This window comes from Neoarthrinium moseri, assembly GCF_022829205.1.
Source record: "Neoarthrinium moseri strain CBS 164.80 chromosome Unknown scaffold37_Wmoseri_CBS_16480, whole genome shotgun sequence".
NCBI lineage: Eukaryota > Fungi > Ascomycota > Sordariomycetes > Amphisphaeriales > Apiosporaceae > Neoarthrinium > Neoarthrinium moseri.
Genome location: NW_026055151.1, coordinates 124,139 through 151,539, shown reverse-complemented (window position 1 = coordinate 151,539; position 27,401 = coordinate 124,139). Strand labels below are relative to the sequence as shown.

The 27,401-nt window shown below is 56.6% G+C and overlaps 8 protein-coding genes across 8 annotated transcripts; 5 read left to right on the top strand and 3 right to left on the bottom strand.

Moving 5' to 3' along the window:
• Positions 1-1,501: 1,501 nt before the first annotated feature.
• Positions 1,502-6,769, top strand: JN550_008667 (uncharacterized protein; the record flags this gene model as incomplete). Its single annotated transcript, XM_049320654.1, has 1 exon — positions 1,502-6,769. One exon carries the CDS (start codon positions 1,502-1,504, stop codon positions 6,767-6,769), a length of 5,268 nt encoding a protein of 1,755 aa, XP_049169325.1.
• Positions 6,770-7,037: 268 nt separating this feature from the next.
• On the bottom strand, positions 7,038-8,698 carry JN550_008666 (uncharacterized protein; the record flags this gene model as incomplete). The annotated part of the gene is made up of 5 exons (XM_049320653.1): positions 7,038-7,333; positions 7,431-8,289; positions 8,373-8,462; positions 8,520-8,557; positions 8,644-8,698. 5 exons carry the CDS (start codon positions 8,696-8,698, stop codon positions 7,038-7,040), a joined length of 1,338 nt encoding a protein of 445 aa, XP_049169324.1.
• Positions 8,699-13,600: 4,902 nt separating this feature from the next.
• On the top strand, positions 13,601-13,828 carry JN550_008665 (uncharacterized protein; the record flags this gene model as incomplete). The annotated part of the gene is made up of 1 exon (XM_049320652.1): positions 13,601-13,828. One exon carries the CDS (start codon positions 13,601-13,603, stop codon positions 13,826-13,828), a length of 228 nt encoding a protein of 75 aa, XP_049169323.1.
• A 595-nt stretch (positions 13,829-14,423) lies between these two features.
• JN550_008664 (uncharacterized protein) lies at positions 14,424-16,175 on the bottom strand (the record flags this gene model as incomplete). Its single annotated transcript, XM_049320650.1, has 2 exons — positions 14,424-15,845; positions 15,900-16,175. The coding sequence occupies 2 exons, from the start codon at positions 16,173-16,175 to the stop codon at positions 14,424-14,426; spliced, it is 1,698 nt and encodes a 565-aa protein (XP_049169322.1).
• A 570-nt stretch (positions 16,176-16,745) lies between these two features.
• On the top strand, positions 16,746-17,908 carry JN550_008663 (uncharacterized protein; the record flags this gene model as incomplete). Its single annotated transcript, XM_049320649.1, has 4 exons — positions 16,746-16,790; positions 16,853-16,939; positions 16,993-17,069; positions 17,134-17,908. The coding sequence occupies 4 exons, from the start codon at positions 16,746-16,748 to the stop codon at positions 17,906-17,908; spliced, it is 984 nt and encodes a 327-aa protein (XP_049169321.1).
• Positions 17,909-18,798: 890 nt separating this feature from the next.
• On the top strand, positions 18,799-19,701 carry JN550_008662 (uncharacterized protein; the record flags this gene model as incomplete). The annotated part of the gene is made up of 1 exon (XM_049320648.1): positions 18,799-19,701. The coding sequence occupies one exon, from the start codon at positions 18,799-18,801 to the stop codon at positions 19,699-19,701; it is 903 nt and encodes a 300-aa protein (XP_049169320.1).
• Positions 19,702-21,000: 1,299 nt separating this feature from the next.
• Positions 21,001-23,585, top strand: JN550_008661 (uncharacterized protein; the record flags this gene model as incomplete). The annotated part of the gene is made up of 3 exons (XM_049320647.1): positions 21,001-22,492; positions 22,555-23,136; positions 23,224-23,585. The coding sequence occupies 3 exons, from the start codon at positions 21,001-21,003 to the stop codon at positions 23,583-23,585; spliced, it is 2,436 nt and encodes an 811-aa protein (XP_049169319.1).
• Positions 23,586-23,986: 401 nt separating this feature from the next.
• On the bottom strand, positions 23,987-26,613 carry JN550_008660 (uncharacterized protein; the record flags this gene model as incomplete). The annotated part of the gene is made up of 3 exons (XM_049320646.1): positions 23,987-24,247; positions 24,305-26,274; positions 26,352-26,613. The coding sequence occupies 3 exons, from the start codon at positions 26,611-26,613 to the stop codon at positions 23,987-23,989; spliced, it is 2,493 nt and encodes an 830-aa protein (XP_049169318.1).
• Positions 26,614-27,401: the final 788 nt, after the last annotated feature.

Sequence of the window (27,401 nt, the reverse complement as noted above, 5' to 3'; positions counted from 1 at the left end):
AGGGCGGACTCCATACGGGGAAGGTACTCGGCGCTGACTGCCGCGAGTCAGCGCGCTAGTACAGTACATAGAAAAACTTTGAGCCCGAGAATCTAGGCATTGCAATTTGGACCTTTTCTTCTTCCATTTTACTCCTCAAGTCTTTTCCATGGAATGACAACGAATCTGTCTCAGGAGCAGCTGTTTGTATCAAAGCTCCAGGTGTTAGCAGCATTTGAGTGGCAGTTTCTAACACGCATTTGAAGATGCTCACCTGCCATGCAGACTGGAAGACTGAAGGTCAGCACCACAGCTAGGTACGTACTTCGTCCTGCGACAGCCAACCTAACGCAGCGCACGTGGAACCTTACCGACAGGCCGGACACAGAGCCAAGGTGGCTGTGGCGCCTGTCAAATAGTGCGCAATAAATCCGACAATTCTCCAACAAATACCTCCTTGGTGTAGTGGTTAGCACTATGTTCTTATACTCGTTACGTTTGTAAGAGATATGCATGGGTCGCCAGTTCAATCCTGGCAGGAGGTAGCCTCTCTATAAGGGAGTTTTTTGCTTTTTCTCGCTCTTCCCACCCGACGGAATGCATTCTTGATGGAGGTCAAGATGTATATTTTTCACGTTCATGATCGATGCCCACGGCATACTTCCTTAGAGCGTCCATACGACGAGCAAGCATGAGCCAGAGAGACTGCCAAGATCCGGCCAGGGTTCAAGCTCGGCGCGCACTCCTGCTTCCAGCGTCGTTCGTTGACTTGTCTATCCATCATGATTGCTGCGCGCGAGATGCTCATCGTCTACATGGAGGTACTCTGTATATGCCTTGAGGCATCCGAATTTCACACCGAACTCTATTCGCGACAAAGGGATTGATCGTACACACATGCAATCGTAGTGGCCTTCAGCAGCGTCCCAGGCAACCAGGGCCTTGTGGCGGCGGCGGCGGGCGGGCGGACTTTAATGGACTTTAGCGATAAAGCTACTGTAATCGAAGAAGCTCTGGACCCTGCGAGCGACCCCCCAGGGCACCAATCGGCATCGTTTCGAAGGGGCCAGGGGGCAAGTGTCGCATCGTCATTCAGTCAACTGGGAGCCTACGAGTGCTGACCGTGGCCACGCAAAGGTACAGTTGCCTTTGGAAGTCCTGGCTACTGCGTCGGTGGGATTTGATACTTCCTGAGTGCTCTCGTCTATTTTTCTCTTTTCCGCGTTTGCATTTTCCTTTGGTTGCATACAAGATCGTTTTACGTCTAGATCATTCTGAAGCCTTCGCATCTCGCTCAGCCTTGTGCCCCGACTGTCTCGTGTCTGAGCATCCATGGCTGCAAAGCAGACGGCCAGTGGCGTGTAGATATATCGTCTCCAATCATCCGACATACCCTCGGTCGCGCTTGTGACATCAAATCCAACGTCGCAAGCATCGAGTCTTCCGAGTTCCACCGAGCGAACGCGGCCTGTGGTCGAATGTCCATTGTGCCTGCAGGCGTCCAGGGACTGCAGTTAGAAGGATGGACTACAACAAGCTCCGCGCCGCGGCGCTGAGCCATGGAGAAGACGAGGAGGCCGTTACGGTCGACACGAGAGCCCTGATCGACAAGGTCCTGGCTAGGTATTCTGGGGAATGGACAACCTTGAGAGAGCTCATTCAGAACGCCGCCGATGCGCAAGCCACGACGGTCAAGATCAAATGGGAGACACTCCCCTCCACCTCCGTACCTCTTCCGCCGAACGCAGATCGTTCCGACCTTCTCAAGCACACGATACAACATCATACGCTGCGCCGGCTGGTCGTATCCAATAATGGTCAGCCCTTTGCCAAGACCGACTGGGCCAGACTCAAGAGGATCGCCGAAGGAAACCCGGACGAGACCAAGATTGGTGCCTTTGGTGTCGGCTTCTACAGTGTGTTCGCCGACTGTGAAGAGCCCTTCATCAGCTCCGGTGGTGAGGCTATGGCCTTCTACTGGAAAGGCAACGCTCTTTTCACCCGGAAACTTCAGCTCGGAGAGGAGCAGCGTTCCAACGAGACGGCCTTCGTGCTGGACTATCGCAACACGACGACTACCGTCCCCAACGCCTTGTCTGTCAGCCAGTTCCTTGCCACCAGTTTAACCTTCGTTGCCCTCCAGCATATCGAGTTCTGGATAGACGACTACCAGATCCTGTCTTTACACAAGAAGACCAGCCCAAGCGTGGATGTTGCGCTGTCCCGGGACGTCGAGACGACGACCAAAGAACGGCTGATGAAGATCCAAAAAGTGGATCAGGCCAGTGCCCAGATAGACGCGTCTTATATGGCCGCCATAGGCTGGAAGCCTCGAGTGACCGCCAGCCGAGCGAATGAATCATATGGCTCGAGTAATACGGAAATCCCATCTCTGAGAAGCTTCTTCTCCAGACTAACCACTAACACGTCATCTGCCAAGGCCAAAAAAGCTGCAGAAGAAAAGGCTGTTCAAGAGGCCATCTCGGAGGATATTACGGCACTGTCAAATTCCAGTATCTTTTTGAGGGTCACTACTGCTACCATCAAGACATCGGTGACGGCTAGCTTTGCTGCGGAGCTGGAGCGTGCCACCAAGAAGCCTCCGCCGAAACTCACCAAATTGGCCATCCTGACTTCTTCGTATGATGAGGTCCAGGCTTCAGAGACCTCGAGTAGCTCCGGCAACATGTCCAAGGCTGCCGATGTCTTCGCCTCTGTCTTGCCCACAAAGAAGCCGGGTGGGCGTATCTTCATTGGATTTCCGACTACGCAAACCACCGGCGCTGGCATGCACATTTCCGCTCCATCTGTCATCCCGACGGTTGAACGTGAAGCCATTGATCTCAACGCCCGATGGGTAAGGAACTGGAATATTGAGATGTTGCGCGCAGCCGGCATCATGACACGACTTGCATATACGAATGAGATGAGCGAACTTCAACAGAAGCTCCAGCGCTCTGTCGAAGGCGCAAATGCAAAAATTACCCCAGAAGCAATTGCGAAGCATCTGCCCGAAGCACTGCATGTCTTGAACTCATTCGCCTTTGGGGATTCAACCCCAAGCGGCCAAGTCTCGCAAATTATCGAGGAGGCCTTCTGGACATCGTACAAAAGACCTCTGATCGAGATTTATAGTACACGTGGTGTCCGCATGACGACTCAGGTGCGTATTGATTCCGAGGAACTCAGCAAGTTCGTTCCCGGAATACCGGTCATCCCTATGGGACTCAAGGAGACCGAGTTTGTGAAAAAATTGATCTACTACGATTTGCTATCACACATCACTGTGGATGATGTAAGCAAGGAGTTATCGGAATATCCCATGAGCAAGGATCAACTTATCGCCTTCATACAATGGGCAAGCAAGAAGGCCGTCATGGGTGAGCTCAGTCCCACGGAAAACGCTCGTCTCCTAGATTCTGCGATCGCGACTCTTGGCGATGCCGGCACCGACCAGGGTGGCATCATCACGCTGGGCAGCATCAAGAACTATGTTAGCCCGAACAAGATACCCGCTGGGCTCCCTATACCTCCAACTACAATACCATTTGAATTCACCAAGCATGCCAATGCTCATGAGCTCAAAGCATTGGGCTGGGAACCCCTGGAAATCGTACCTTGGCTAAGGTTCCTGCTCGAAACGCGGTCCAGTAGGCCGGAGGCTCAAGACATTACGAAGACTTCGAGTTTTGCCACTCAGGTCCTGACAGTAATATCGAAAAACTGGGAGAACCTCAGTCAGAGCTCTAAGGACACAGTGACTCAACTTCTCAAGACGAATACCGTCATGCCGACCAAGCTAGGGATGAGAAAACCGACCGACTCTTTCTTCCCATCCGTGAAGCTTTTTGATGACTTGCCAATCATCTCCCCTCAGTGCATGTCGATGAAAGACAAGTTCTTGTCGGCTTTAGGGGTTCGAAAGACAGTCGCTCTAGATATCATCTTCCAACGACTTCTCAACACATCTTCCGAGAAGAGTGCAGGGCAAGCCAAGTGGAGTCATGTCGAGCTGATCAAGTATTTGGCTTCTGTACGCGCAGATATCCCTAGTGACGATTTGAGGAAGCTCAAGGAGTCGCGCATCTGTCCTGCCGAGGCCGGTCCTGCAGGTCAAGAGTCCTCTCAAGGCAGTGCTCAGTTGTACAAAGTGTCAGAGCTTTTCGAGCCCAAAGGAGACCTTAGGCCTCTTGGTGTCAAGGTACTGCAGTGGCCAGAGTACTACCGACGAGCCTCCGCGGAGGGCAAATTTCTTGCAGCATTAGGACTTAGGGCCTATCCCTCTGCACCGGAGCTTGTGGAATTGATGTCTTCGCCTGAGCCTGAGCTCAGGGCATACAGTATGAAGTATTTCATACTGAACCATGCCAGCAATAACTATAGTTCATTCGATATCGGCCAATGCGAGAAGTCGTTTCTTCCACTTGAAGGAAACCCTAAACAGCTCGTCACGCCGAAGAACTGTTTCACCAACACAAACGCCTCCATACTTGGCTTCAACATTCTCAAGAGAGACCTCCATGAGCATGCGTTGAAGTTTGGTGTCAAACGGGACCCTCACATTGCCGATTGCATAAGTTGGCTCCTTCGCAACATACCTCAGACACCGCAAAGTGCGACACCCGTCTTCGAATATTTTGCAACTCGCATCACCGAGATCGGTGGCTCACAAGACTCTCAGCTGTCAAATGCGCCAATTGTACCTGTAGTTCGCCAAAGACTCGCGTCTAGCCTCTCCGAAAAGACTGGCGGCACTGTCACACATGTTAGTCCCAGGAACTGCTATCTTGGGAGCTCCACGACGTATGGAGACATCTTTGACTTCGTGGACTTTGGGCAGCAGGCGAACTCCTTCTTGTTTCGCTTGGGGGCCAAACTTGAGCCGACCAAAGTGGAAGTTGCCAGGATGGCGGCATCTGAACCAGCGCGGTTGCTCAGCGTTCTCCAGAGCTCAGAGAAATACCTCAACCTGTTGAGATCTCTATCAGAGCATGTAGCTGTGCTCAGGAAAGACAAAGATCTATGGAAGAAGATGAAGACCGCACCGTTCCTGTTGGCTTTCAAGGAGATCAGCCCAGCCAAGGGTGATGCAGCTGACATTGATGAAGATGATACGCCCGTCAGACACTACCAACTTGCTTCACCGGAACAGATCGTTATTCTCGATGACTATATCAGCTATCGATTGTTCAAAGACGGCCTGCTCTGTGCGCCGGAGGAGGACGGCCTTGAAGATCTTTATGCAGCTCTTGGGTCGCAGAACTTGGGAAATTTGGTCACAGACGAACTGAAGATCGGTCTGCGTAGCTCCCACCAGGAGGGAGCCGTGTGGCTCCGGAAACATGTCGTGGAGCGATCCAAAATCTTCATCCACGAGTATTCCAAGCATGCTCGTGATCCGATCAAGCATGACGCGAAGTGGCTTGAAAAGAATCTCGCTGTACAGGTCGTGGGAACATTAGGTCTACGAAGAACTCTCCGTGGGCGCAACCAGCACACCGAGAAGAAGTCCGCTGCCGCAGCAATCACGAATCAGGGGCTTGTCTTGTACGTTGCCTCGGACCGACCCAAACCCGATATGTATCAAGTCGGGTATGCGATATGCCAGCATATCCTTCACCGTCCTTCCCAGCAGGCGTATACGTTCTTTGAACCTTTCCTAAAGCTTGACCTGCTTGACCTTAGATCCAGAGGTTATAACGTGGACAGAATCTTGAGGGTCAAAGCGGCTGAAGCCAGAATGGCCGAGGAGGAGCGGCGCAAGGCCCTGGAAGCTGAACAAGCCCGGATGAGAGAACAAGCACAGTTCCAACAACAGGAGCATGCTCAAACTGCGCAGGCGGAACCGGCAACGCCTAGAGAACGGAGCAGAGCGCCGGTAATGCCCGGTTCATTTGACAGTCCAGAATCGCCAGCGGCCCCGGCACACGCTATACAACAGCAACAGCAGCAGGACGCCGGTGCAAACTGGGGTAGAAATCTGTTCTCCAATCTGACCAAACGACTGGGCTTGGATGAACTCGTTGACAACGATGACGAAAGGCAGAAAAGTAGGGGTGGTCTTGATGAGAATGATGGTCGTTCCTCCACAGAACAAAATACGCAGAACACCAAGGGCACCCTTATGCAGGAAGGCGGGGCATCAAACGTGAAGGACAACCTGCACAGAGCTATCGACTCTACAAGAGCATACGGGTCGTCCAGTCTGTTCTCGCCACCAAAGACTCAGGATGTTAAAGAGCAAGCCACGTACTGCGACTCTACCAGCAAGAAGGACCTCTACCGCGCTGCCGATGCGTCGAATGGCATGCCTGTCTTCATGATGAAGAACCTACAAGTGGACGTCGAGCAGTTCCTTGCGCAGAACCACAAGAACATCAACGCGTTCGCCGTTCTGATCCGGCAGGTCGGGGAAGTGTACGGCATCAAGTCCAAGGCGCTGCACATGTTCTACGACGACTCCAACAACACCATCGCCTTCAACAGCGTCGGCAGCATCTTCTGCAACCTGCGCTACTTCAACCAGCTGCACGCCTCGACCATGGACGACGGCGAGAAGAGGGCCGAGGCGGCCACGTGGTGGTGGGTCGTGGTCGCGCACGAGCTGGCGCACAACATCGAACAGCTGCACAACGCGCAGCACAGCTTCTATACCGAGAGCTTCATCCAGCAGTACTTCCCCAAGATGATGGCCAAGGCTAGGGAGTTGCAGGCCTCGGCACCGGCGAGGGCGTTGCCCGCCGCTGCCGCACCTCCGAGTCGGCAGCCGCCTCCGTATAGCGAATATTAGCGTGTAAGAAACATCAAATTGCGCATCCATCTGTCACTCTCGCATGTACGGAGCCTTGGAGTTGGGAACAATTTGCGGCATTTCTTCGTTTTGCTTTGGTATGCATGGCACGGGGCATATATAGAGAGTAGCTAGACAGCCATCCGAAACATCTTCGCTCAGCTCGATCTGTATTGTGAACCAGGGTTCTGGTCAACGTGCTATGTGAATGGTATCTCGGTCTAAATACACGGCGGAACAAACAGCCCGCGGGGCCGATCATCGGCCGTCAGGCGCTCGTCCCCGCTGGCGCGGCCGTCTCGCCCGCCTCCGCGGGGGCTCCCTCCGCCTCCCCGGAGCCCTTGGTCAGGCCCCTCTTCATGAACGGGCTGTGGAACAGCTTGTTCCAGTCGTGCAGCATGAACGAGTTCATCTCGCTGAGCTGGACCTCGCCGCCCGCCCGCTCCCGCATCTCGGCTTCGTACACGTCGACCACCTCGGCCTGCGACCGGCCGCTCGGGTCCACGAGCAGCTTGACCAGCTTACCCGCGTCGTCGAGCGCGTGGTTCAGACCTTGGCCTCGGTCTGGGTGGGGATTGTGTTAGCCATCCATGGTTTCCATAGATCGGGAAGAGCAGTCCCGGTCATGAATTCAAGGGAAAGGTCAGAACGGTAGACTCACGATAGGTCATGGGATGGGCCGCATCGCCTGCCAACGTCACCAGGCCCCCGTGGTTGTCCCACTCGTGTTCCTTTAGGCTCGGGTCCCAGTTCGCGTTGCTGGTCCAGTACACCGTCTCCAGGTCGTCGGGCAGCCACTCGTGGGCGCTCTTCAGGGGGTCCGCAAAGACCCTGCTGCGCTCCTTGGCCTGGGCGAGGCGCTCGCGGACGCCCATGACGGCGCTCTCGGCGTCCTGCTGCTCGACGGGGGTCTGGCCCGAGATGTAGAAGCAGAAGCGCCAGTCCTCGGGCCGCGCCGGGTCCGGGGCGTCCAGCATGGCCAGCATGCCGAGCATGTTGTCCGGGTGCGCGATGACGTTGATGAGCGGGTGGTACGAGCGCAGGAACAGCGCCTGCTCCCGCGTGAAGCTGGCGTTGATGAAGGTCGCCGCCAGCGGCAGCCGCTTCGGCTTGGCCGTCTCGGCGCCCAGCAGCAGGCTCCGCACCTTGGAGTTGCTGCCGTCGGCCGCGATGACGAGGCGCCCCCGGGCCTCGGTGCCGTCCTCAAAATGAGCGACGGCGTACGGGGAAGCATTGCTGCCATCGGTGGTGGTGGTGGCGGTGTTGTTGTGGTAGGAGAGCGAGACCAGCTTCTTGCCGTAGACGATATCCAGGTCCTCGGCCATGAGGGCGCGCAGGCGGGAGCGCAGGAATCGGTAGAACTTGGGGAAAGGGAGAGTCGTCATGATCTCGCCCGTTGCGCCGTTGAACATCTTGGCGATGTCCAGGTCCGGGGTGGGCGTATTGGGGTCGACCTGGGCCTCTATTATGCGCGACCATTTCGCCTCGCCGAGCAGCTCCGCCAGGGTGGGTGAGGACCACTGGGATATTTTCACTCAGTCATTGCTCGTATGTGGTCTCGACGTTCAGTTGAAGCTTGAAGATGGCAACCAGTACGACTTACGTGACATGCTATAGCCCAGTCGCGCGACTTCTTGTCGTCGCGAAGCTTCACGGAAAGGTCCTTCTCAAAGACTTTGTACGGGATGCCGGCCTGATACGATGTTAAAAACCTGTTTATTACGACTGCCCGTGCTGGGGAGGAACTCACATTCTTAAGCCCATTCGCAATGGCAAGTCCACAGCTGCCTAGGGGCTGCCGTTAGTAAGGGCGATGGGTTCAACCAACTGGGGTGGCAGATCTCCATGATATGATGTGACGCGATGTGACTTACCCGCGCCGATAATGAGGACTGGCAACTCCTGGTCTTGTGTGGCGTTCGCAGCCATTGTGCGACGGTGATGGTTTAGATAGCTAGCCCAGCGGTGACACGAAGCGGATATGGTGAGACCGTGAGAGAGCACCGCTGATGTTTGAGTGACAGCGGGCCTTGACAGAGAGAGAGAGGCGGGAGGGCGAGTTTCTCCGGAGGGAACAGGCGGTTACAGCAGCCGCAGCAGCAGCAGCAGCAGCAGTAGTGATAGAAGTAGCAGCAATAGTTCCTTGGCCGTGATTCACGATGCAGATACAGGAGCCAGTGACAGAAGCGGGGCTATCCCAAGACTCGTCCTACCCTTCGCGACAACATGGGGTCCGGACGGTGGTGAAAGGGGGGCGAGCTATCCACCCCTGGCCGTTTGCGCTAAAGATGGCTTCGTTTCTTTTTGCCCATGGCACGGGGAGAAAGCAATGCTCATACCGTCTGCCCGGGTTGTTGCTCCGCTTCTCTGTTGGGGAGGGCCAGGTTCGAAACGGAGCTCAGCGGTGGACCTCGGCAAGGCAAGCATGGAGCGCGCGGAGCAGTGCTCGACTCTCGTTGAGGTTGCTCCGATGCAAGGGGATCAGATCATGGACCGGATGACGGCGCAGAGCTGGCCTCCTTGCCTCGCCCCTCGGACGGCAGGATGAATTGGGGACGGCCCAGGAGGGAGGCCCGCCGACGTGGATCTGGTCGCTGGCGCGCAAATGGATGGGAACTAAATGCGCGGGATCCCTGCCTACCGGCAGCTGGTAATTTAAAAGGGTCGTGGCGCGTTGGTCCCAAAGGCCGAGCCAACAAAGATGGTGCATGCCGGCGTCGTGAGCGTGGACTGGGTCTGGGCAGGGTGGTGCCATGTGCCAATATCATACGTAGTATGCCAGGTGCAGGAGCAGCCGGCGGGCGGACGAAAAGGTGTGCGTCGAGTAACTTCACTCGTACCATAGTAGTGCGGATCAACCAAACTCGAACTGCTGGCAAAGTCGTCGTGATGTTCCCCATCTGGCAATCGAATCAATTGGCCGCCAGTGCTGCCGTAAGTTACCCGACCGCCCGGTACCGATGGCGTGGTACTCCTTAGACACGATAAAAACAAAAAAAAAGCCCCGACGAGTTCCCATTCAGGCCCTTGCCCTGCCTCCGACTGGCTCCTGTGTTACCAGCAGGACGGTACGCTACCGGCGGCGCTCCTTTGGCAGCGGGGCCTGCCGCCTTCACTTTCTGTCAGTGCCCAGTGCCCAGTGCCCAGCAGCCCAAGGGGGCCAGGCCCCAGGATTCAGCTCCCGGCACATCATCTGCCGCTCCCCGGGCGCTCCATCTTTTTCTGACCCCGTCAGGTCCGCTTCGGGGGTTCGGACGAGAGAACAGAGACAGAGAGACCCCTTTTTGGGGGCCAAACGCCAGGCGGGGCTCGGACTCTCTGCCATCTGCAATCCTCGTGGATTCGCTGATCGCTGCTTGGTGAGGCGTCGTCGACTGATCAAGGATTGGCCAGGCAGACTCGGACTTCTTTCTCTCCAGCTTCGGTCGGCCACAACCCGATCGGCGCTAAGCGCACAGTTTGACGAATGCTTCCGCTTCGCAATGTCTCGAAGCACACGTCCCAAGGTGACCGAAACTTCTGGTGGCATGTGCGGCGGTCTGTGTAGCTCTGCGTAGCCCGTCGACGTCAGAGGCAGTATCTGTCCTGTGCTGCCGTCGACAAGCCGCTCTGTGCGGAACAGTCGCGCGCAACAACCTGTTGTCATATGAAACGGCTTTCATCTCACAGCCTTCATCTCGGTCGTCGGTCGCTTGCAGGCAAAGGAGCTTGTTAGAAGTCAGGAAACATGACTCGAAGATCGGTCTGTCTGTCTATCGAACGAGCTAGGACTCGACGACCGCGCAAGGGGGCGTGTGCGTGCTCATTGCGACAGAAGCTGCGCACCCCGTAAAGTTGACTCCTCTCATCCTAGACAGAAGACGTTGATGCAACAAAGTCTGCAAACGGCCATCACGCGCTCTCGATACAAGACGGGCCATCCACGTCGCCACAGGAAATCAACCGTACAAGCCGGCACTGCGGAATCCTTTGGACTGTTCTATCACAATGCCGAGGGGACGAGTCCGTCACCGTAAGCTACATACGTATACAGCTATCCAATCGTGACGGGACCGAAGCACGTGGACCCTTATGCCTTGCATCATGAGTGTGATCCTTTGATACGACCCGTGGACGTCGGAGAGCCGTGCCCTGATTGGCACCGGGGCACCGGTTGTCGTACGCCCATGTGTCCAGTGCAACCTCAGCCCTACCATGCCATCATGTATGCAGGCCGGCACCGACAGGTTGTCTCTCGTATCGTCACACAGATTCGACAAGGGAGCCACGCGCGTTTCTTCTCCCAGGTCGGTTTTGGACTGCATACCTTCAGGCTCCCGTATTACTGTAGGAATGCAGAGCGCAGCGTAGCATCAGGGTAACTGTACCGTTGTTCTTAATGGCACCCCATGGTTTTGCCAGTTGTGTCGACTAAATTACGTAGGATCTAGCCAGTGCTACGTCTTCAGCGACTGAACTCTGGCAAAAAATAACGGCCAACACGATTTGTCCAGAGTTCTTGGCTGTCTGAGACACCCGCTGAGATACACCTGCGCCCATCACCCTCTGCTGATAAGCACGACTCGGCTCCCGTGGCTTCGCCTACGTTTTGGGGGTCGCAGACACTGCTGTAGTAAACAAACTCTGTATATCGGCCATCATGTCACGGGTCGGTTCGCAGCAGGGCCAACGCAACCACAAGGCTATCCGATCGTTGAGTTTCGAGTGACAGACCGCAGTATTCCACCTCGTATACTCGAGCGGCGCGGAGGCTGAGCTTTGTCGGCCCCGAAACAGGCGCAATCGAAAGGGGGGTTATTGCGGGCGTGGGGGCGGGCAGACTCTGGTATACTGTATACTCACGGCACCCAAACTCCTTTCCCAGGCATTCACTGAGAAGCACCGACGTAGGGCCGGAAAAAGATCATCGCATTTTTGACAACGGGCCCAGGACCGGTGAGTTGTAATGCGTAGGAACCGTCGTTCGGTGTAGAAGTGGTGCGTGTCCCTTCGTGATTAGGAAACAACACCACCACCAGGCACTTTTAGAAATTCGCTGCCAAAATCGGTTACCACCCAGTCGCAAAGTACCAGCCTGGGAGAAAAATGCGATTCTGTGTCTGCAGCTAAGAAACGCAGTCACGCTTACCACGGATCTCACCTCAGGCTTGTTTCTGGTAACAATCAGTCAGTAACGTCGAGGGTACGATTACCTAGCCGGGCCTGGGCTACAGCTGACTGTGGTCGAGAATGTGCACAGTAGGACGGATAGCAGTAACCCACCATGCCTACCAGAAGGAGGTAATGGTAACGAAGGTGGAAACCCGTGGCTGTACCGTGTGACGGGAGTCAGCCACTGGAGCGCGGATGTCTAAGCCTAAAAATAGTGTGACTAAGGTATGTAACGACTGCTATACAAAACTGCGCACCGTCAGCACTAGCGGCCCCCAAGCACACAAACCCGGCGTTCTGGTGAGTGAGGTTTGGGTACGGCCCTTGGGGCCCTGGAATCGTCGAATCGTCAAGCCAATGCCAATGTCCTTCGGGGTCCATGGGCTTCAGTACCGTGGCTTGTGTCGCAGCCTGTTGTCGGCCCCCTGGAGAATCCCCACTTTCGGGGGAGGTTCAGCACCTATCGATGAGGTGCCCGGCGTCCCGAGCTCACCTCGCCGAAATGACACGGCGACCTCGCGTACATTGCTCTACTGCATACTTCCATCACATTCGATAGAAGCGCGCTCTCACACTGCGACAAAGTGATTTCACATCAGGTATACTCCCCGGCTGACTCATAGATGTTGCTAGAGCTGCGGCGACTCGGCAGCGCAATTATGCCGGTTGACAAGGCAGCTGTTCGGCCTTGCCCGAATACTCGTTCATGGTCAGCTGGATGAAAGGTTGGTGGTACATATCCGCAGATCAGCTTCCAGGTAGGCACACCTTGTGCCTGCTACGTGCAAGATTTGCGCAATCAGTCATCTCGATCCGGTTACCTGGGCGATGGCTATTTTGGCAACTCTGATGGGGGAAGATAAAACGTTTTTGGTAACGGGAAAGACACGCTGGTGGGGGTGCCTGAGGCTATTCCAGGAAAGACAGTACGTAGAAGCATGGTCCTTTCACCATGCAGGAGTAAGATTGCAGAGTCATCGGCCGTCGGTGCTTCGCCTGTGATACGCTCAGCCCTACATGCAGCCGGCCCCCAAAATTAGAGCTTCTCTGTGTTCTTTGGCCCTTCCATGCCCTGCCACGGCATACGGATATGCTGCGGCCACCTCTGCTCGCACTACCTCTCCCCAATCGGGCACAGACGTGCGCTCCCCTGCTTCCAAATCCGTCACAACGCTCCCACTGGACATCTGCACGCCTGACTACTCGGGACCGTTGAGACATGGCGATTGGCTGGCCACTACCGCGCTGTCCTTTGCAACACACCCCCTTCCCACGTGTCTGCGGCTCCAATTGCCGGGACATGAATCCTACCGACCGGGGCTGTAAGGGCCCCAGGTACCGTCTTGGCCTGAGGTCATCAAATTGTAGTGACTGCTGGAGCGTAAGACACTACTCGGGCGCAGGGGTCTTGGAGTCGAGGCTCGGTTGCGGCGCGGGACGATTCCCTCGAGATAGGCAAATCAGGAGGATGAAGAAAGAATATATAAACCTTGGGGAGATTCCTCTCCAGGGTCCAAGTTATCATCATCATCATCAGCAGCAGCAATCTCATAAGCATCAGAACGCAGACAATCCAAACATCCCACACCTCCAATACCTTTAAGAGTCAACCTCCTCTCATCCTCTTTCACCAACAGTCCACTCTTCTTCACCTACTATCATCCACATTCACAAGTCACAATGGCCGCCTTCACTTTCACCAGCTGCCCCAACACCGTCGCCTTTGGCCGGTCCGGCTACAACAAGGACGGTGACAACGAGGAAGACAAGAAGTGCTTCGGCCGCTCGGGCTACAACAAGGATGGCGACGACGAAGAGGACAAGAAGTGCTTCGGCCGCTCGGGCTACAACAAGGACGGTGATGACGACGACGACAAGAAGAACTTTGGCCGATCCGGCTACAACTAAAGGGCCCATCAAAAGATCATGGAGAGCCGCATCGTCTCGAGCGCCTCCTTGATCTCACCCGTCGTTGCCGACCAACGATGGCTGATGCGGTCCCTGTCGCTATCACTCGCCACTTCGCGGCAGCACATGTACCATGACCCCCATGTACCATCACCGGCATCATCATTCCCTTTGTCGCATTAGACCGGCGTTGCAGTACTTCCCCATCATGGCTAGACATGTATTTCTATCCCCACGTACCACCACTGGTATCGTTGTTTCCTTTGTTGCATTAGACGGGCGTTGCGAGACTTCATCTTCCTTCCAGAGTTGTATTTTTACAAGACCATGTACGATAGGAGGAGTTGCATAGACCTAGACCGACACCGGGACCATTTTGTACCACCAAAAAGCTGCATTAGGGGCGTTGGGAAGACGGGTAGACTTTGATGGTATACTTTGATAGATAGAGGCGTTCTGGGGTTTCCAGTATGACTTATCTTGACTTTGGCGGGCATTTTGAACTTTAGAGCAGTACAAATTCAATCATTTCCCTACACAAAATCTGTTCCCATCGTTAGCATAATCGTGCACTATGGGAAAACGAATCGGGACTTTACTTTTCGAAGATGACTCCCAACACTTCCTCGACGTCGCCAGCTTCACCACGTCCTGTGATGCGTGCCAAGCAGCTAGCAGCATACCGAAGATCTTCTGCGGCCACGACAAAGTTGAGCTCGTCGATGACATCGTCCGAGGTTGTGTTGCCCACGTAGTCTTCCAGATGCTTCCGGCATTGGGCCAGGAGTTGTCTCTGGCGTTCGGTGACACCATGGAGGTCTTGTTGGTTAGCCGGCAAAGACGTCATATCCGCAAAAAGGGTGCCCAGACGGTCAGCTACCCCTTGCACACCACCCGGGTCCTTCGATGTCGCAGATAGGGTCAGAGCCTCGCTGCAAGAAACGAGGAGGGGCTCAGATGCGGTTCCACCGTTGTTGCGCAGCACAGAGGCGCGGAAATCCTCGATCAGGTCCTCCAACTCGTCCTTGGGGAGCATATCGCGCTTGTTCAGGACAACCAAGCCTCTCCCAACAGCCTGGAGTAACTCCAGCGTTTCTTGGTCATAGTTGATAAAGTAATCCCCCGAAGGATTCCTCTCGACAGATACCAGGACAACCACGATGTCGGATTCCAGCGCCTTGGCTCTTGCTCTGCGGATACCCTCTAGTTCGACAGCACCGATAGGGCTGTCCTGGCTGCCTGTGCTTCGAAAGCCGGCAGTATCAGCAAAGGTGCAGAGATACCCGCGGATATCCAGGTGAGCCTCGACAATGTCGCGCGTCGTGCCGGCTTCGCCAGAAACGATCGACGCCTCTCTTCCCACGATCTGGTTCATCAAGGAACTCTTGCCCACATTGGGCGGTCCGAGCAGGGCTATGCGAATTCCGTTCCTCAACAGTTCGCTCCTTTGGCTGGCCACCTCGTGTTGCTCAATGCTCGCCAGTATCCGCTCCACCTGCCGCGAGACATTCCCCAGGAGATCTGTTGGCGCCTCGTCAAAGTGCTGGTCTTCGGAAAAGTCAATGATAGCCTCCACCTCGCCTCTTGCTTCGAGCAGTTGTTGGCGCCAACTGTCATAGGTTCTCCCCAGAGCTCCCGACGAGCCACGGACGGCTGCTCGCCGCTGCTGCTCGGTTTCAGCAGAAAGAGTGTCGCTCAGTGACTCTACCTGCGCCAAGTCGAGCCGATCATTCAAGAAGGCACGCTTGGTGAACTCACCAGGCTCAGCGTAGCGTATGGCTCCCGCAGCTGGACACGCCGGGATGGCCGATAGCACAGCTTTCACAGTAGCACTCCCGCCGTGTACATGAAGTTCAAGCACATCCTCGCCGGTGACCGTCTTGGGTCCTGGGAAGAATATGACCACGGCATCAGAATCCAAAATATCTGTCTGATTTGATAGTGGATGGTACAAGGTTCTCACACTGGCCAAGCGTGGCTTCGGCACAGGTTTCGATGGGCAGAGATGTTGATAAATCTAGACTTGATTGTTAGTATTAGTTGCGGGCAACGAAAGGATCTGTGCAATTACCTCGGCACAAAGGCGCCCGGAAATACGGATCACAGCTATGCCAGCTTTCCCATGGGCCGTGGACAGGGCGTAGATGGTGTCACTCTTCTGGCCAGCCGAGAAGAATGTCCGATGACCTGGCAATGCCGTAGACCCGGGAGGCCCGAAAGACTTACTGCCTGGCCATGGTCGTGCCCCGGGGGAAGGCTGGTGGAGCTGGATATAAGGCCTGAATGTGGGAATGAAGCTGGGTTTCAATGCGAGAGAGCTTCGGCCTCTCGGAAAACGGCGAAGCATTGACTTAATCCACGGCCTTCCAAACTATGCAATGATGTCGGGCGAGGCAAAGGGGCCCAAGGGTTTTCAGAGATTGTCAAATATCAAGTCGCAAGATGGAAGTATAGGTGCATGAGATGGAAGTATAGAAATCAAGGGATACCTAGGTGTCTCCATACCTCAGTACACATGAGTTAACTAACGGGAAAGGTATACCAAGGTACAGACAGGCCCAGTGGCTAGCAAGAATTAGATGCCGCTGATTGGCAAACGGCACGGAACCAGAGCGCGGGAGTGGGGCGGACTAGCCTCACCGCCCTGGCAGATTCCGGGCAGTCTCGAAATTTTTCTGAATTGCTGGCGATGCTTTTGTTAGCTGTGGCTGCCCCTCCCCAGGAAGACGACAGTACATACCACTTTCGCCAGCACCCTTCTGTTCGAGCCCCGACCTCCAACCTGCCGACTCCAGACCAGGGACGAATCGCACTTCGGTGAGGAGCCCTCGACAATCACGAAAATCGACGGGTTTAGTCGACCGAGTCCTGTCGTGCCCGCTCCGTCAGACGCTCGACCAGAGCCTCCAACTTCACCATGGCGTCGGACGAGATTGTCTGGCAAATCATCAACCAGCAATTTGTCAGTAATATGCCTAGCCAACATCGGATAGGGGCTCTTTCGCTAATCAATGAGTGTTGCAGTGCTCGTTCAAGCTCAAGACGACCAAGAACCAGAATTTCTGCAGAAACGAATACAACGTCACCGGCTTGTGTAATCGTCAATCATGTGTACGCATATCCGTCTTGCCAGCTCAGGCGATGTGTGCTAACTCGAACACCAGCCTCTTGCGAACTCTAGATATGCCACCGTGCGGGCTCACCCTACCAAGGGCACGCTGTACCTGTACATGAAGACAGTGTAAGTCCACACCCCTGTTCTGTGCTCTGTGGTTGCAACCCACCAACTGACAGTGCTTTCCCAGTGAACGCGCGCATCTTCCATCCAAGCTGTGGGAGCGTAGGAAGCTGTCGGCCAACTACCAGACGGCGCTGAAGCAGCTCGACGAATGGCTCCTGTACTGGCCCAAGTTCTTGGTCCACAAGTCCAAGCAGAGGCTTACCCGCCTGACCCAAGTCGCCATCCGCATGCGGAGAATAGCCAAGGAGGAAGAGCGCCTCGGCGAGAAGGTCGTACCCAAGTTGGCCCCCAAGATCCGGAGGCGTGAGGACACGAGAGAGCGCAAGGCCGAGGCTGCGGCCAAGCTGGAGCGCACCATTGAGCGAGAGCTCATGCAGAGGCTGAGAGAAGGCGCTTACGGTGACCAACCCCTCAACGTCAGCGAGACCATCTGGAAGAAGGTGCTCAACGCCATGGAGCGCGAGGGCGAGGGCACGCGTGACGAAGACATGGACAATGGCATCGAGGACGAGGAGGAGGGCGAGTACGAACAGGAGGAGGACGAGGAAGATGGGGCCGTCGAGTATGTCAGCGATCTGGACGAGAGCGAGGATGATCTGTCGGACATTGAGGATTGGCTCGGAAGTGACGCAGAGTCGGAGCAAGACGAGGACTCGGCGAGCGAAGACAGCGACGACGACGACGACGAGACGGCGGCCAGCAAGAAGCAGAAGGCGGCCGCCGGCGACAAGAGGAAGAGGGGAGAGCCTGCCCGCAAGCCGAAGAAGGTGGTCAAGCGCAGGCGCGAGATTGAGCATGAGCACGAGTACGAGCCCCGTGCTCGGGAGCTGGCGTTCTAGGTCGAGGTCGGACGTGTGCCGAGTTACGTGTACTATTCAGCAGTCCTGCGGCCCGCTGCCGGTTCTTGCATTGTGGGCGTTTATTCATGATACCAGACAAAAGCGAATTCCACTGCCCTGATTCTAGACTTGGCCGCTCCGTCTCGTGATAGCCTTGTTTTATCATAAGAGTATCCAAGTCTGGACAAGCATGCAGGTGCAACAAGACGTAATTCAGATTTATCCTACGCATAGGGCTGTATATACAATTGCACGCGAAGCTGTGTGCTGTCACTGCATCTACAGGCTGCGAGGTCCAGTGTGCAAAGTAACTTGGACACTTTTTCAGTCCTTTGTAGTCGTCAAACCCTGGGCACTTTGACTGGGATTAGGTGCCTTGCGATTCCATGGGGCTTTCGGACTTTTGGGGGATGCTTGCGGTCCATCTCAGGGATTTAGGCGGGCCCCCAAGGCCCCCAAGGCCCCTCCCCCCACTAATTGGGCACCCGCAGCAGTGCTGCATTGATTTCCATGAAACAACAGCCATCCAAGCACGAGCTGGCGCACAGTCAAGGCGCACCCACCCCGAAGTTACACCCTCGTCCTCTTCACTCCAGTCCATCCCTCCGACCGACCACGCAAATTCCTCACGGCGTCTCCGTCTTCGCCTTCGTCTGCGTCTTCAGCTTGCAGACATTCGACCGCCGCTGCAGATAATCGCCGCTGTCCACACGACTTCCCTCCGCGAGCCCTAGAACGAGCCCAAGTCATTCGCCGAGTCAAATCCCCGCCCCTCTCACCTCGTAGACGCAGCTAGCCGGCCAAGTATCACTGCGTGTCTTGCTTTTTCCCCAAGCCCGTGTTCTGTGTCCCTCGTCCGCCGGTCACGCGGGCGAGCCGAGCGTGCAGCCATGTCGGCCTGGTACTCCAACATCCTCACCACAACCACCTCCCGCATCAACAACCTCCAGCGCACCTTTCTCGGCGGTGAGACGGACGGCGACACCGAGGACGACACCCATGTCTGTCGCGTGCTGAGAGGATACTACACAGAGAAGGGCCGCCCCTTTCCCGGTTGGCTCCCGCCGGACCCCAAGGCCCCTCCGCCTGTCCAGCCCGTCCTCGCCCAGCCGGGCGTCGGGTCGCGGTACGGCGGGCTCACCCAGCAGGGCGGCGGCGGCGGCGGCGGAGGCGGAGGCGGCCTGAGTTCGCTGTGGGACAACAACCCCGTGTCACAACCCCAGGACCCCCAGAGCCTACGGAGAGGGAGAGGCGCACCGCCGCCTATGCGCTCGTCGGACCCGAGGCTGAACCCGTTGAACCCATTCAACCGCAACTCGGACGGCGGCAACGGCCGAGACGACATCCAATCCAGACCGCTGCCCAGCCAACGGGCGGGAAGCTATCAAAGTGCCAACCTGGCGCAAACGCCGACACCACCAGCAAGTTCGGCCGGCGGCGGCGGCGGTACGGCGCAGGAGAGGTTACGGCAAAGACTCTGGGGCGGCTCCAGGACGGCCAGCCCGGCGGCCAACAGCCCCTTTCCACCACCGCAGCAGGCTAGCTCGAGAGGCGGCGGAAGCACGGATGACTACGAAGGCCGCTTTGCACCAGGCGGCATGTATGACGGCGGGTCGGGCAGCAGGGGAGGGGACAAACCGTTCGTGGCGGCCAACTCGCCATGGGCCAGCAACGAGCAAGATTTCTACGGCGGTGGAGGAGGAGGAGGAGGAGGCGGTGGCAGCAGCAGACCCGGAGGCCTACCAGGAAGTAATAGGAGGGCGGGCTTGCCCAGCGGCCCCCGTATGAGATGATACCAGCCCTTATTGTGGCAATGTGGAGCCCGGCGTCTAGCTTTTGACATTATGAGACGGCAGGACCGTGGCAGGAAGAGGTTTTGGAGAGCATGCCCAACGACTGGGGATGAAGTATTGGAGTCGAGACGTCCGCCCGAAGCGGATGATGAGCCTGCGGTGGTGTCCTCGAGCAGACTACAGTAGTATACACGATGGTTGATCACCTGTTCAGATGCTGGCCAAGCCAGGATTGTATGCATACGTTGGTGATTCCAGACGGTCCATGTCCATCCAGAGCCTTCGCCTACTGCCAAGGGCCGTGATGCTGCCGCGATGGACCTGCAGCTCGTCATGACTTACGTAGGCTGTAGATCCAGCAGGATGCAATAAATGGCTGCCTTGGGGGGTTGCGTAGTCGCCATGCTCGACGCCGGTACGGCTGCATAGCGGCTGAATCGTGAGCTCCAAGGCAGAGCTCGACGGTATGGCTGTTGGTGATGTTCCAAATCGCTTGAGGGACTGGCTCTAAAGACTGTGAGGCAAGATAATGGCATGCAATCTGGTGTGCAAGCACCGAGATGCTGTCAATAATACCATACTAGGAAAAAGGCCATCCGAAGCCACGGCCCACGGCCATAGCGGGCTGTACAGTACATTCGTACAGGTGCAAGCATCCATTAACCACGCAGGCCCATGCAACCCGCTGGAGCGACCCCTGCTACAATCGTCCCATTGTTGCCGCAGTCGTCGGCGCACCGATGACGAATCCACATGGCGATTGCGGCACGTATGACCAGCGCGGTGGTGTGCCACCGGGGGCAAGCTGACCAGAGGTTTCCTCTACAGCGGATCACCGGGTGTTCTAGTGCTGTCCCAGGGTAATCTATACCTGGCGCATGTACCCCGCCCCTAGCTCCCTCACTCATAATGCCCAACTAAGCACCCAAGTTTACTTAGTAACTAACTTAGCCTTAGCTTAGCGAACGCCTGCAGGCAGCCAAAGAATTGATGTACTGTACAGCCCGTCCCGCCGTGGGCTCACATGCATGCAACGACGGTCCTCGTTCTACCCTTACATCTCCCTTGCCCGGCAGACTACCTAGACATGATAACAGCCCACGGACACCAGACCCATAGACCCTGTGCGTCTTTATAGATCTTATATCAACCCAAAACTATATCTCGTCTCTCGTCTCCCGTCTCCCGCCTCTCGTCGCCGACACCAGATCCTGGGCCAGACGCCCGCCTACCCCTCCACCGAGCATGACGTCAGCTCCCCCGGGCGCTGATAGGTCACCCACCGGCTCCTTCATCGCCATGTCGGACGACAGCGAGGGCGAGTACGATACCATCACCCACACTGAGTCCGGCCGCGGCGTCAAGCTGCTCTACTCCAAGAGCAAGGTCTACATACACCCCACGCCCTCGGCCAAGGACAACATCCCCGGCTTCGTCGCCCTGCTGCAGCAGAAGTCCACCCCCGACGGCCGTCCCACCTCCTCCAGCTCCCAGGGCTCGTCCGCCCCGCGCTCCGCCGATCTCCTGCTCGCCTGGCTGCCCGAGTCCAGCCTGGGAGACGCCGCCAGCATATATGTCAAGGTCGACTTGACCGAGGGCGACTCGCCCCCGAAGCAGAGCTATCTCGTGCCCCCGGTCCCCACCGTCACCACCCACCACGGCTCCATAGGCCACTATGCCTTCGCCATCCCCGTGAGCGCCATATACTCGCTGCTGGTGCGGCCTCCCAGTCTCGGCTGGTGGTTCGGGTCGGTCGTGGTCAACACGCGCGCCGGGGACAGCTTCCCCGCCCTCTTCTTCCACGACAGCGAGTGCCAGTCGACCATCCTGCAGAAGAAGAAGCGCGCAAAGGACAGCTTCGACCCCTTTGGCGAACATGGGCAGATGTTCTGGGGCGGCGACGAGGTGCTGCGGTGGCTGAAGCGATACGTGCCCATCGAGAGGAGCGGCGCCGAGCCCAACATCTACCTCGTCGAACCCACCAAGGAGGACAGCGAGGCCTTCGGCGGCAAGCTGACCACGAGCACGCCCTCGCAGATCGGAAGGAGGGATAGCGCCCGCGGCATGTCTGTCAGAGGCGCTGCCGGGTCCGGTGCTGCCGGGCCGAGCGGACAACAGGGCGATGCACAGATGGAGCCGTTCATGAAGTTCGTCAAGGAAACCGGGTGGAACATCATGGAGAAGTTCAGCAAAGTCACCACCCTCACGAGACGGGCCGCGCAGGACGTGCTCGACAATCCCAGGGTGCCGCCCCAGGTCCGGCGGCTGATGGGGAATCCCGAGGTGCAGACGCTGCAGGACGAGTTCGACAGCGCGAGGATATACCTTGCCCGGTGGGCCATGGGCATAGCCGAGCAGGCCGAGCGGGACAAGAACCAGAGGATCTGGACCGCGAGAGATGTCATGGAGATGGAGGACACGGACGTCGGCGAATTCGAGCTGCTCGAGACGAGCACCCTGTCGTTGGAGGAACGCAGGAGGCAGGTCACCATGAAGGAGTGGAGTACCTTCTTCGACCCCAGAACGGGCAGGCTATCCGTCACGATCGACGAGGTCAAGGAGCGCATCTTCCACGGAGGTCTGGATCCCGAAGACGGGGTGCGAAAGGAGGCTTGGCTGTTCCTGCTCGGCGTCTATGACTGGTATAGTACATCGGAAGAGCGCAGGGCCCAGATCGCCTCGTTGAGGGACGAATATGTCAAACTGAAGGCGTCCTGGTGGGAGAGACTCGTCGATTTAGGTGGCGAGGGCGAGGAGGGGGAATGGTGGAGGGATCAGAGGAACAGAATAGGTAAGTTCTTCCTACGGGTCGTGATCAGTCAAGTATCTCTTTTTAACTCACGACTCCTGTAGAGAAGGATGTTCACAGGACTGATCGCACAGTTCCCATCTTTGCGGGGGAAGACATACCGCATCCTGACCCGGAGTCTCCTTTTGCGTCGTCGGGCACCAACGTCCACATGGAGCAGATGAAGGACATGCTGCTCACCTACAACGAGTACAACAAGGACCTCGGCTACGTCCAGGGCATGTCCGACCTCCTGGCGCCCATATACGCGGTGCTGCAGGACGACGCGATCGCCTTCTGGGGATTCCAGCACTTCATGGACCGGATGGAGCGCAACTTCCTGCGCGACCAGTCCGGCATGCGGAACCAGCTCCTGACGCTGGACCACCTGGTGCAGTTCATGGACCCCAAGCTGTACCTCCACCTGCAGTCGGCCGACAGCACCAACTTCTTCTTCTTCTTCCGCATGCTGCTGGTCTGGTACAAGCGCGAGTTCAAGTGGATGGACATCCTGCACCTCTGGGAGGTGCTGTGGACCGACTACCTGAGCAGCAGCTTCCACCTGTTCATTGCCCTCGCCATCCTGGAGAAGCACCGCGACGTCATCATGGAGCATCTGCAGCACTTTGACGAGGTGTTGAAATACGGTATGCCTCCTTCCCTTTCTATCTCCAGCTGGCAAGCTTGATGGCCACTGTAATGAAGAAAGCAATACTGACCAGAGAGGTCGCCAGTGAACGAACTCTCAAACACAATAGATCTCGAATCCACCCTCATCCGCGCGGAGTCGCTGTTCCGCCGGTTCCAGCGCCTCGTGGACGCCATCGACAAGAAGCAGAACTTCCCCGCGCCGCGCGTCCGCCAGGCTTCATCGCCGTCACCGTCATCGCCACCACCGCCTGCATCCTCAGACACCGCCGCCGCCGCTGCCCCGGCAGTTGGCAGCAGCAGGGATACGGGCAAAGCGAAGGAAGAAGGCCCCAAGAAGGTCATCAGCCCAGAGCTGCGCAAGCTGCTGAGCAGAAATGTCGAGGTGCTCCCCCGGAAGGTGGTGCACAAGAAGGGAGACGGGTTCACGGCCGAGGCCAGCAGGTAGAAGGGGTAACTTGCAGACGCAGGGTTTTGTTTTGTTTTCGGAAATGGAGTTTAACTACCGTGATAAAAAGAGGAGGGATGGAGGGATTGGTCGAGTTGCACCAAACATGGCTGGCGTTACTGGACACAGGGGGCAACGGAGCATGGCCATGGTTTTTGAATTATCGGAGTAAGGAATCACGACTTGCATCAGACTCATTACTTCACCTGGGCATGTTCTGCAAAGATGACGGATACGAGCCGAGAGGCTTACTGATTTGATTGTACAACTGTGACCGTTTATTCTGTTTTCCTCTATTCTACACCCAAGTCAAAAGGTATCTTACTCTGACGAAGATCGCTTCCTATCACGGCCAGGATAACAAAAATATGGCGGGATCTTTCGAATGGTCGTCGTCGTCATCATAGCTCGTCATGCCCCTCGGGGTGTCCCTCGGGCTTGGGGGCCGCCAGGTCGGGCATGGCCATGATCTTGACGACAAGGCTGGTCCAGCCGGTGAAATGCTGCGTGCGCTGGCCCTTGCCCGTCTCCGGGTTGTACTGCTCCCACGCGAAGCCCGTCTCCTCCCAGCTGTTGTACACGGTGTCGATGATGTTGCCGCGGAGGCGGGCGTACAGGTCGGTGGCCTGGGCTTGGTACGGCCCCTGTTGCAGGGCGACATTCTGGAATGGAAAGGTCAGAAATCACGGCTCTGTCTATGGAGGGTGTCCCACACTTACGTAGAGTTGCACGATGGCAAGGTAGTTCATGTTGATCCACACAGGGCTGCGCCAGTAGTTCTCATCCGTGCCGTAGAGTTCGTCCTTCTTGCTCAGGCTGCGCAGGCCGAACGGACTCCAGAGCTCGTTCTCGTCGCCAATCAGCTTGAGGAGACTGCCAAGCTTGGGATCATCATGCTTCAGGAGGCCAGTCAGGAAGGGGAACAGAGTGACATAGCCCTTGTGGCAGACCAGCTTATTCTCTTCAAAGGCGTCAATGGTAGCGTCGCAAAAGCAGTCGTCTGCCTCGGACCAGTGAAGATCGACGAGGTTGTGCTCGATGTTGTCGAGCACCGCGGCATAGTCCTTCGCATCGGCGGTCTCCCCGATGGCCGTGGCGATGGTGTTCAATGTCTTGGCCATAAGTCCCATCCACGAGATCAAGTCGAGATGAAGCTCGCCCGGGTGCGGGGGCTGAGGCCGGGGGTAGTCGTCCAGACCGCTGGTCAGAATGTGCTGAATGGATCTACCACGCCATCGGTAGCCTTCTCTGCTAGAGTACGCCTCTCGCTCATAAGACTTGATGTCGCCGTACTGTGTCTTCTTGAACCAGTAGAACTGGCGGCGCAACAACGGGTACAGATCTTGCAGATATTTGAGGCCGAGAGACGGGTTGTTCAGAAGAGCACTTTCGTGGTACAAGCCCTGCTGCGAAAGAGGATCCCTCTTGCCCGCTTGGGTACCATTCGCTTTCTGGAGCTTCTCGAGGAAGTTCTCGATGATCAAGAAGAGAGTCGGGGGGTTGGCGTAATGGGGGTACTGGACTTGGAATTCCGCGGGAACCTTGCTGCGGGCTTCATCTCCCAGAATCTGCTCGCGAGCGATCCAGCCGTCCTCATCGATGAGGTTGTACCAGCTCTTCACGATCTCCATGGTCAAGTCGATATCCCACTCGGCAATAGGCATGAGGTGGAAACCCTCGTCCCAAAGGAAGCCGCGCGGGAAAAAGGGTCGGGACGGAATGCTGCTGAAGAGCTCAAACGGTCCTTCAGGCTGCTCTAGACGGCGCGCTCTGGCGGCGGCAGTGTCCTCCCAGAACCCTTCGTTCTCCTCATCATATTCAGGGGCTCCGGATCGATCGACAATATGGTTGCCGTAGAAATATCCAATACCTCCGGCAAGGTTGGAGAGCATGCTGCGGCCAAATTTCTGGTACTTTTGTGCCTCAAACGGCGCCTGTGGCGTGAAGATGTTCAAGAATCGCTCACTGAAGGACTCGGTAGTTAATTTGATCTCGCGTGTCAAATCTTCACTGGTGACATCTTTGCCCGCAGATCCGCTGGTAAAGAGGATATCGAACTCGAAGGCACCTTCAAAGACTTTCTGCACCATTTGAATATTACCCTTCCCAGGCTGATTGGTAAGCTGATAGACCTGCCAGGGAGGCGGGGCGTTCTCAGCACCATACTCCTGAATGATATTGTCCACGCCTTGCTTCAGTTGCTGGTAGAGGATTTCCCTGGCTCTCCACAGGTGCTCCTCGGGGACGGTGAGAGACTGGACCGTGGTCTTGTCCAGATCACGCTTGTTGGAGACGGGGTGATTGCTCAGAGGGTGGTCGCCCGTACCCTTGGTCACGACGATCTTCCAATCGCCCAGAGCCTGCGAAGTGCCGGTCAGGGTGACGTCGCCATCGAAGCCGGTCTCGTCTCCGTCGTTGACAACGTCGACCTCGTCCCACCGGGGCTCGGAGCTGAGGTAGAGGACCATGGTCGACTTGAGGCCCTCGGGGGCATCCGCTCGGGGCTCGCCCTTGATGCGGGCAGCCCAGCTGCCGCCGTGTCCGCCGCCGGGGATCTTGACAAACGAAGTGGTGATGTCGATGTTGTTCTGGGTGTCGTGGATGGTCTGAACGCCGCCCTTTCTGGTGTCGTACTCCTCCCAGCCGTAGCCGGCCATGCCCTCATTCTGCTCGCAGGTGTAGCGGAAGCCTATGCAGGGGCCGAGGGTCAGCATGACGGATGCGAGGTGGACAATAGCACGGCAACGGCCTGCTTCCTGGACTTACTGCTTTGCACGTCGTTGTAGTTGTCGACCTTGCCCCACATCAAGGCGGTCATGATACTCTTGGGAATGCGAGGCCGGATGCCGAAGTACAGGTTGGGGCGATAGGGGCCCCAGAGCAAGCTCTGATTGTTCAGCCGGGCCATCTCGGCGTGCAGGACAGACTCATCCTGAGGCTCGGCGTTGGCGTGGCCGATGAAGGCATCGCCGGCGACGAGCAGCAGCAGAAAGGACAGCAAAGCTGTCAATTGGTTGCGGAAAGTCATGACAAATCGATCATTGATCCACTAGGAAGAAGTCCACCACAAAGAGTCGTCGACCATGCAAGTGAGTGAGCGTGGCCGAGTCGCGGTGTGAGAGAGCTTGACGGCCAGAATTAATTTCTGGACACGGTTGAGGAATGGGAGAGAGCCAGCGACGTCAGTCGGGTCTCAGGTCCCCTGGACGAGGTGCCTAGCTTTGGCTGCCGGCCCGCATCTCTAGCGCCAGGGAGCTCCGTTTTACTGGGGGTTGGCGGGGTTCGGGGTCTGAAAGTGTCCTGTCCATCCTGCTGTGTACCGTCCATGTGATAACGATAACCGGCGGCTTTGCACCAAGCCAGTGTCTTGCATGTCGTGGTGACCGTCAAAGCATCAAGGCTAGGTAAGACATGCAGAGCACCTGAGTCCCTGTCACTGTGAGCAATCGAAAATCGGATGGCACAGCTAATCTGCATTGAGAGACCAAACGTTCTGAGTGTCGAGGTTGGGCTTGGTTCGAGTGCTACGGTTCTGTAGGCGCATCTGGCAGGATCAGAAGAGGGGGCACAGCTGGCACAGCTAGCAAGCACGCAGACAGATCTGTAAGTCAGTCCGTTGAGTAAGAAGTGAATTCGCAGGCGGGTATCGTATGAAATCTAGCCTGCCGACGACGCCTTGGCCATGGGAAATGCTATGGTCTATACAGTAGTCCCCTGACTTGTAACCATAACCATACTCCAACTATTCAGAAACATTGCTCCTTCAGCCGTTTCTAGTCTAAGGGGGGCATCCCCGTAGTGATGTTGTGCCACACC